Here is a 10,132-nt window from a genome sequence, read left to right as displayed (position 1 = left end):
TATTTTTAGGCTAATTTGTCCATTAAAATCAAGGCACCCAAAACAGCACATTTTACTTTGTAAATTAAATAAATTCCTTTTTTTTTGTATTGTAGTCTGCACTTTTCAGCAATAAAAATGCTTTGTATTACTCTTTTATGGGCAAAGCAATCTGTGGATGTTGTAACGATTCATGAAAAAATTGGACTTGAAACCCTATGTGAGATGTTTGCTGTATGTAATACTGGTCCTTTTTTTGCTGAGCGAATTGTGTTATGTGATTCTGTGACTATATATTGATTAATACAGGTTTGGGTGCGTATATCATATTTTAACATATCACTAGGAATACTAAGTGAGTGCATTCAGCCGGCTGGAAAATTCAGTGGTTACTGAATAAATATTTATTTGTTAGACGTGGGCTGCACGCTTTTACACTGCACACTTTTAGTCTCCCACTACTTATAGTACTTAAGAAGAAGTCTCACCTGGTATTATTTTTCACAGCTTAGTCAACTACCTGCCACAGTATATGCACTTTTTAACCTATGCTTCTGTGTAAAGTAGAAACTGAAATACAGACTTTGACAGCTCAATCCTGACCATGCTTTGCAAAGGAGATTGACAGCTCTTATCTTACTGTATCTGTACTTTCCAGACACAAACTGGGTATCAGGAATACAGAGAGAGGAGACACACTCTCACACAAATCAGCACAGGAAGTGGAAGGGGAGCCTTGTTTTGTGTTGGGTAAGTGCAGAGACAGTGAGATAAGAGCTGTGTCTCCTTTGCATATCATGGTAGGCAATGAAGTGGCAAGAACTGTCAAAGTCTGTATGTCATACTTATATACACGGCGGGAGTTAGGTGACTGACCTGTGAAAAATAATTCAAGATGAGACTTCCATCTCCTATTAGCAAAATGAATGTCTATTTTTAAATTTCAAAAATGCCACTTTAACATCATTATTTCTAAGAGAATAAATGACTGGGTTTAACATCGGAGGTACAATTTCATAAAAGATGGCAATAACTTTGTTTGTTCCTGGTACTGAGCTTGACCTAGGTTTCATGTAGGCAGCCATAGCTGAACCATAAAATATTGTAACAACTATCATATGAGATCCACATGTAGAAAAGGCTTTCCTCCGACCACCCGATGATGCGATTTTTATGATACTCAAAATTATTTTAATATATGATACAACAATAAATGTGACAGGTGTCAAAAGAATAACCACCCCAACCACAAAAATAATGAATTCAACAAAAATAATATTTTCACATGACAGAGATAGGATTTCTGGTACTTCACATACAAAATGATTAATTACATTGTTCCCACAAAGATTTACATTTAGTGTAAGAGTAACATGAGAAATAGAAAGAAGGAACCCGCATAGCCATGCACTAGCCGCTATTCTGACACAGACCATCTTACTCATGATAGTAGTGTAGTGTAACGGATAACATATAGCTACATAACGATCGTATGCCATAATAGCTAGCAGAATACACTCTGTTTCACCCAAAGAGAGAGACATGTACATCTGTGTTGCACACTCTGCATAAGAGATTGTCTTTTTCACTGACATCAAATCTCTCAGCATCCTTGGTAGAATTGAAGTTGAATAACAGAGATCCAGAAAAGAGAGGTTTGAAAGATAGAAATACATAGGTGTATGAAGACTGGTGTCTGTTACAATTAGAATGATAAAGATTGTGTTTCCAATCAAAATGATCATATAAGCAAGCATAAATATAACAAAAAGAATAACTTGAATGTTTGGTTTAGTAGAAAGTCCAAGAAGAATAAATTCCACAACCATGGTTTCATTTCTCACACACATTCTTCACAATATAATATATATAATATAATAGAGAAATGTGTTTTTAAATTATATCTTTTAAAGTCATTAGCTATGTAACATGACTGGAATAAAAATCAGTTCATTGTTTGCATTTTCCTTTCATTGCAAACTGTAACTGTCCAAATGGGATGTGTTTCTTTTCAAAGAGCTCTTAATAAATCAGGCATGAATTCCCAAAATGCCATGTTACACCTTGCGGGTGTGTCTCAAAGGTATCACTGTTCCATATGATTTAAAATAGAAATCTTATTATCTTTATTTTGATCTATGTTTAGCAACTATGTAATGCTTTATCACTAAATGTTTGATGGCAAAGCAAGCACAAACATTACCTTTAATGATTAATAGATGAAGTGGTCTTTTGACTATGGCTACCATGTTATAAGGAGTGACCATCATCCAGTAGATCCAACCCAAATGTATGTATGTTTTAAAAATAATAAAACAAGAAAAAATACACCCAGTAGTCTTGGCCAAAGGTAGCCTTTATGAAAAGCCCTGCTCTTCCCATATATCTGCTGAACAAATGGAACCTCTTGACCATAATCTAATAATAACTGGTCAGGTTTGAAAAACCTTCTTGCAAAATTCTGGAAGATCCTTTTGACTGCTGCACCAATACCTAAACTATTCTCATCTAGTTTTCAAATATAGCCAAATGAGTAAGAAACTTCAGACTAATATAACCAATGCAGAAGCATTTTACTTCCACTGACACCTATCCAGCAACTTTTTGTTTCTTGCACTGACACCAACAATATGGCATTTTTTTAAATTGACACTGACACTGCAATATCTTTCCTCCCATTGACACCGATGCAGCTGCATTTTTTCCTTCCACTTACACCACCAATGCAGGAGATTTTTTTCCTTTCCAGTGACACCACTGATGCATGGTATTTTTTTTCCTCAAAACAATGCTGCAGCATTTCTTCCTTCACCCCGTTAGCTTTGTTAGCATAGTATTGATATTTGTCACTTTACTGTCTTTCAGTAAAGCATTGAGACTGCTTTCACACCTATGTGTTGTGGTAACACACAATCTATAATTTAGTGAGTTGTAGTACCTTTCATTTCGAATGGAACCCCAACACACATTGCCAGTGCACATCAACGCTTTTGTCTTTTTCCTAAGTCAGGTTTTGCTGCACAGTACTTTTTTTGCCAGGATGCAACTTCGTAGCTAGTAAGCAGTTAGATCTAGTCTGGAAACAAAAAGTGCAGAAAATATGTTCTGCTTTGCTGCATTGTATGTACTCCTTTTTTGCTAGATTCCACTTTAGAAGGGAGTGAGAAGGCAGATTACATCTGGAAATAAAAAAGTACATTGCCTTTTTCTGAGACAAAAGATGGAAAAGTTGTGCAGCTTTGCTGTATAGTATGTACTCCTTTTTTGTTAGGCTGCAATTTAGGAGGGAGTGAAAAGGCAGATTTAGGCCTCAATGTGAAAGGGAGAAATTAGTCAGTTTTTTTCCAAATAAATACAAATGATAGTGTATTATTTCAGAGAGACAATAGCCATAATTATTTTTGAATGCTGGAAAAATGGAATAAGCCACAAACTAGGAGACACAGATTATTATTTACCTGCAGTAAACATTGCAAATTTTGTAGCTGGGGCCCAACATTGGAAACATTATGTGTGGTACCTTTAAGCCAGCTATACACTGTACTGTTTTTTCCTTCAGCCTTGTAGCTAAATGGAAAAAAACCACAGATTCTTCCATCCACACTAAGCAGCGTGGATAGAGGAATTCCGTGTTGTTTCAATTGTATACTGACAGCAGAGGCCATTGTCAGAAAACTCGAATGATGATTACATCTGATTGGCTGCAAGCAGGGTTTTGCTGTGGATTTTCCATCTGGCTCCTTCAATCTTCTGATACAGGGATGCTGGGTGGAAGGGTGCCCACCGGGGCACCTTCTGTGTGAATTTGCATAGTTTATGGCCAGTTTTATAGTGCATGATCAATGGAATAGGCCACAGCCTTTAAGGCATAACACAGGATTTTGGCTGCAGAAAACATTAGAAATTTTGCAGGTGAGGCCCACCTACACAAAAATTATGTGTGGCACCTTTACATTGCTGAAGAACTTGAATAGGGTGGGAGAGGCCACAGTAGCTAGTAGATGGTAGGCCATAAAAGTTGGCAGGATCTGGTAAAGTCCCGTAGAGGTGGGAGGAGATGTTAATGGTGTCAGGCCAGCAGCAGTGGCGGGAGCTGGTAATGGTGGCAGAAGCTGTTTATGGTGGCAGGACAGCAAAGGTGGCAGGAGCTTGAAGTTGTGGTAACAACAGGCCAGGAAAGGTGACAGGAGGTGGCAGGCCAGCAGCAGTGGCAGAAGCTGATAATGGTGGCAAGTCAAGAGAAATGGCAGGAACTAGTAATGGTGGCAACGACAGGCCAAAAAAGGTGGTAGGATCTGGTAATGATGTCAGCAGCAGGCTAGGAGAGATTGTAGGAGCTGGTAATGGTGGCAGGCCAGCAGATGTGCCAGTAGTTAGTAATGGTGGCAACTGCAGCCCTTGCACTTTGAAAAGAAAGAAAAGTCACAAAACGAACCGCAGGGGATCTGTGCATGGAGCCCTGCTGATTGGAGCCATTGTGACATCTGGGTCTGTCCATTTACACTTGAATTCACCCTAGCCTGCTCAAAACTCTGACCATCTGATCCTGACCCAATCGGTGGTGGTAGTTGCGACAGGGGTTTTCCCCACCTATTTGTGAGGTATAGCAGAGGGTGGGGAATGTGCCTTTCCGAACCTGATTGGGTCGGATTGGAGTTCACACCTAGCCCAGTCTCATCATTACTCACTACAAAGCGTACAAGCTGGCAGGAGACACCACAGCATGGAGTAGTCATGTCAAGTCAAATACTTTTGGTGGCTGGGAGAGCAGTAGAAATGAGGTATGGATTTGTGTCTAGCACTCGTTCAAGGTGAACCCAGACTGTTTGAGGTACTGGTGAACTAATGCAGGAATCTGGCTGCTAAATTGTTTGTAACAGTGATGCACTGCAAAGTTATTTGAACTTGGGTCAATTGGATTATTAGGGACAGAAAATGGGGGCTTTGTTATGTTCCAGTACAGTAACTATAAAAAGAGGAGTATAAAGCAGTCATAGGGGTTGATTTACTAACCTTATAAACACGCCACGAACATGTATACACCTCTGTAGTGTGTTCCCTCCCAGCATGATCTATTGGTGGAATCTAGACACCTTTGTAGTGTGTACACACCCAGCAGGTGTGTTGTGCAAAGCCCTGCATGAATTGCAAGGTAATGTTGTGTAAATTAGCTCTATGTTGTGTTGCTTGCGTTGATGAATGCAGGAATGTAAATGCATGAGCTAACCATTTTTGTCTAAACTGTGAAGCAGCATTATATATGCATCATGTGCATGATTTTTCCATATATGGCATTAGTGGAAATATGCTTTTAGAGACTTTTTGGTTGATAAATACGTTTTGCTGTGTGAAAATCACACGCACCTGGTGCGTGCGTGTGTTTAGGTTAGTAAATCACCCCCATAGTGTCAGTGTATTGGAAGCTTCTGCATTTAACAGAAAAGGGAAATTTGTCAAACTGCATAGGTTAAGATTGGGGTAATTTAGGAAACTGTACTTCAATTCTGATTGCAAGCTCTTTGGGCAAACATCCAATTTGCTGCCTTATTGTTTTGGGCTTATAATTGATATATGTCATATGCCAGAGTGATTAGATTTTGAGGATCACAAGACACTTAACCACATTAGTAATAGAGGGACTATGAGAACTACCTTCATGAGAAGTAGTTCATGAGAACTACCAGGGTTGCAGCTGGCTCTGGCTCTCCACCACTGTCCTGTAATCATTAGTCTGTATTGTTTTAGAAAAACTGTCACATGACAATAAACAAAAATGTATCAGTACTCGTACTTGTAAGTACTCGGCAAGTACCAGTACTCGTACTCGCAAAACTGGTATCTGTGCATCCCCTTATTTATATTTATAAAAACAAAATCATACATTAAAACAGAGATGTACAAATCCCAGGAGCTCTGTGTGCTCCTAACAAATGACAGCTGCCTCCTAATTTTTGAATTCGTCTCTAGTGTAGTCTTGGAGCTCAAAAGTATTGGTACATGTACTCATACTTGTACCGAGTACTGTACTTGGAATCTGTGCAACCCTAAATTACACTTTAACATCATAAAAGTTTATTATAACTAAAATATTTAGCACACAACACAATTTAAATCAGAGCACATAGCAGAAGAAGGGTGGGGTAAGGAAGGGATGATGGGCTCCCCAGATACCAGAGACAATTTCAGTAGACCCCCATCAAAAGGATTTAGAATAGTAGAGTGGTGGATAGAGGGAATAAAGGATTAAAGATTAACAACTAAGAGAAAAACAACAAAACTGCTATGAGTTGAGACATCCCTGTAAAGAAGGAGAGTATACTAAGAGGGAGGGGAGATGAATGGAAGGGAAGGATGTCCATTGTGAAAGAGGGGGTTGTTGTATAAATATTGTGGTATTCAAGAAGGAACTGTAAAGTAAAGTATAATGTCTGTATTTTGAATACTGTTTTGTATGTGGAAAAGTTTTTCGAATAAAGAATAAATACAAAAAAAATTATAATTGATATATGTAAGGTTTTACATATATTGTGTGGTTGATTTAAGGTAAGGGGTCACTTTTAGCTGCTGTCCTATCCAGTTTTTTTTGCTGCGCAACTTCACTTTTGTTTCCAGGAAAAAGTATTTTTGGGTTTTCATTTATTTTGGGGATATATTGTTTTACTGTATGTTTGTTAGGGCTATTTTTACATTAAACTGCTTTAAAAAAAAAAAATAAAAGTAGGGTTTTGTTTCAGTAGTGACATTTTAGGGTTTTCATTTACTTTATATTAATAGGGCCTTATTTAGGTTTTGAGCACTCAAAACACTGCATTCACTTATTTTTGACCATCTCTTTTTGGAGATGCCTTTTGTTCACAGTATGCTGTTGCTCTGTTTGAAAGAAAAATTAAATTAGGTGGAAGAACAGTGTGCACCTATAACATCTCATATGATATTACTTACATTTACAGAAACAACTTATTTCCATAGATATAATATAAGTTAGGCATACAACAGTTAGACCTATTATTCCAGATTATAATTTTCCTGCTGCTGGGCAATTTTACAGCTGCATTCTCTGCAGTATATGTGAAGTAAAACTCCTACCTATGCTCTTTGTCCCTAATAAATGTAGGACTAAAATTGCTATTTAAAATGATCCTGCTGCTGGACAATTGTAGACTGCTCTATTCTCGGCAGCATTTTAATTCTTCATGTAAAACCCCTATCTGTGCTCTTTGTCTATAACAAATGCCTGAACAGGGAACTTTATTGCAGGATTAACAGGTATTATTTTATTAAAAACTGCAGATTTTGAAATATTGAATGTACCACTAAAGTTATATTAACATGTTGAAGCTTATATGAGATTTTAGTGACCAGGTTTGGGATTAGGGTATTAGTGGTCAATTTGGCATGGTTTGCATTGGGTTGGGTTACTGTTAAGTAGCAAAATAATGAAATATGCAGAATGAAACTACAATCATTTTAATATAACTATCTTTAATATTATTAGCATAAAGAATATCTATGTCTACATTTCAGAAATGAAGATTTAACATCATTATTTCTAAGGGTATAAATTAGAGGATTTAACATTGGAGTTACTATGCAGTAAAATATGGCAATCACTTTGTCTGTTTCTGGTGTTGAACTTGACCTAGGTTTCATGTAGGCACCTATTGCTGAACCATAAAATATTGTTACAACTATCATATGAGATCCACATGTAGAAAAGGCTTTCCTCCGTCCAGCCGATGATGCAATTTTAAGGATGCTCAAGATTATTTTAATATATGACACTACAATAAATGTGACAGGAATCATAAGTATAATCACACCAACTGCAAAAGTGATACATTCAATAAAGATAGTATTTTCACAAGACATAGATAAGATTTCCGGTACTTCACATAGAAAATGATTTATTACATTGTTCCCACAAAGGTTTACATTAAGAGTAAAAGCCACTTGTGAAATGGGAAAAAGGAATCCACATATCCATGTACAAGCTGCTAATCTCATGCAGACCATTTTACTCATGATGGTAGTGTAGTGTAATGGAAAACAAATAGCTACATAACGATCATATGCCATAATAGATAGCAGAATACACTCAGTTTGCCCTAAGGAGAGTGACACGTACAGTTGTGCTGCGCACTCTGCATAAGAGATTGTTTTCTTTACCGACACCAAATCTTTCAGCATCCTTGGAACTATTGAAGTTGAAAAGCAGAGATCCAGAAAAGAGAGGTTTGAAAGAAAGAAATACATAGGTGTATGAAGATTGGTGTCTGTTAAAATTAGAATAATGATTAGAATGTTTCCGGTGCAAATTATCATATACCCAAGCATACAGATAAAAAAAAGAATAACTTGAGTTTTTGGATCACTAGAAAGTCCAAGAAGAATAAACTCTACAATCACGGTATCATTTCTCAAATCCATTCCTTATAACATAATGGAGAAAAATATATTTAATACAAATCTTATAAAAATTATCCTAATATGCATCTTTAGACAAACCTTTTTTTTTTTTTTTTTAAAGGGTAGGGAATAGTTAGTACCCCAAATCAAAATAGAGTGCTAAAGAAACCTAAAAAATATGAGTCAACTTGCAGTGAACAATAACATATATAATTGCAAAAATGTAAAATAAAATGCTCTGTGCCACAGAAAAATGCTATTTGGTTACGATGGGAAACAGACTGAGAGAAAAAAAAAATACTAATGGGTTGCTATAGGCAGAGAGTGAGAGAAAGAAAAATACTAACTTATTGCTATTGGGAACTCATGGGGTTTTTGTTATAAAAACCCCATTTTGTTATAAATAGAAGAGTCTCCCCGCATACTTTTCTATCCAGAAGGCTCAGTTGGAATTTGCGCATATTATGTTTCCCTTAGCTTAGTGAATGCGGTGAAAATTCGTCTTGCAAAATATACCCAATCATGTGCAAGAAAAATGTAAAAAAACATTATTTTTTTTCTTCACTGATCTGTGGATCAGTTACTGATTACTTTTGGAGCAAGGAATTCTTTAATAAAAGGTGGTTGATTTACTAAAGGCAAACAGGTTTTTCTCTTTGCAAGGGGATTTTCACTTTAAAAGGGAATTTTATCTTAGCTTAGTGAATGTGGTGAAAATTCAATTTGCAAAACGCACATGACTGTGTGATGGAAGTCAACACAGCTTTATCTCATTCACTAAAATGAGGGAACCCTCTTGTGTAAAGTGAACATTCCCTTACAGAGTGATAATCCTATTTGCCTTTAGTAAGTGAACCCTATGAAGTTTGATATTAAACACGATCAGACCTGCTGATCAATGTAGGTCTGATAGATGGTAAGTTAATTTAGGAGAGGTTGACTATGAAGGAGAGATTTAAAGAATATTTATACTTCCTAAACTTTTTAATATAAATATTATTTTTATTATATTGTTGCTTAAATGTTAGTGAAGTTAGATTACACGTGATAGATAGTGTTTCAAGTGAAACTAATCTCAGAAGTTAAATATTAAAAATACATTCAAGCACCATAACTATTAACAATAATGTATCTTATTTGTGTATCACTCGGCTGTAGATCCTCAAATCAAGTGGTACTAACACTATCCTTCCTTCTGGAGGATGGCTACTTTTGTTCCCCATGGTCCCTGTGTGTGTTGTAAAGTAGCCACCACTCCAAGCTCACTCCCATGATGGACTACAATGTCATGTTTAGTTTACTTATTTGTATTGAAGTTATAGTCCATCATGGGAGAGAGCCTGGAAAGGTGACTATTTTAAAACACACAGGCAGCATGGGGAACAGAAGTAGCCACCCTCCTGAAGGACGGATAGTGTCAGCATGAACTCAGGGATGATTTGAGGATCTACAGCTGAGTGACACACAAATAAGATACATTTTTGTTAAGAGTCAGGATACTTGAATGCATTTTAAAGCTTTAACTCCTGAGTTTAGTGTCACTTTAACAGGACTTGAAGTACTTACTCAGAAATGGTTGCCTGTATTACAAGTAAAATTCAACTAATGATGTAGGCATGTGGAGAATATAGCTGTCTTCTTGCAGAACCAAATACCATTTATTAGAGTCTCCAGGTTGCTCTTGCAGATGGTGCCAACGTTTCGAGGCCTTGCAGGGTCCCTTCTTTAGGGCGACATAGTGACCTAT

The 10,132-nt window shown here is 36.9% G+C and overlaps 2 protein-coding genes across 2 annotated transcripts; both read right to left on the bottom strand.

Moving 5' to 3' along the window:
* Positions 1-893: 893 nt before the first annotated feature.
* LOC108794829 (olfactory receptor 1019-like) lies at positions 894-1,829 on the bottom strand. Its single transcript, XM_018565940.1, has one exon. It carries the CDS (start codon positions 1,827-1,829, stop codon positions 894-896), a length of 936 nt encoding a protein of 311 aa, XP_018421442.1.
* A 5,641-nt stretch (positions 1,830-7,470) lies between these two features.
* On the bottom strand, positions 7,471-8,406 carry LOC108794828 (olfactory receptor 2D3-like). The gene has a single exon (XM_018565939.1). It carries the CDS (start codon positions 8,404-8,406, stop codon positions 7,471-7,473), a length of 936 nt encoding a protein of 311 aa, XP_018421441.1.
* Positions 8,407-10,132: the final 1,726 nt, after the last annotated feature.

Source organism: Nanorana parkeri, unplaced genomic scaffold (assembly GCF_000935625.1).
Source record: "Nanorana parkeri isolate BGI_ZX_2015 unplaced genomic scaffold, ASM93562v1 scaffold901, whole genome shotgun sequence".
NCBI classification, from domain to species: Eukaryota; Metazoa; Chordata; class Amphibia; order Anura; family Dicroglossidae; genus Nanorana; species Nanorana parkeri.
The sequence above is the reverse complement of the archived record's forward strand: the minus strand, read 5'-3'. Positions and strand labels throughout refer to the sequence as shown.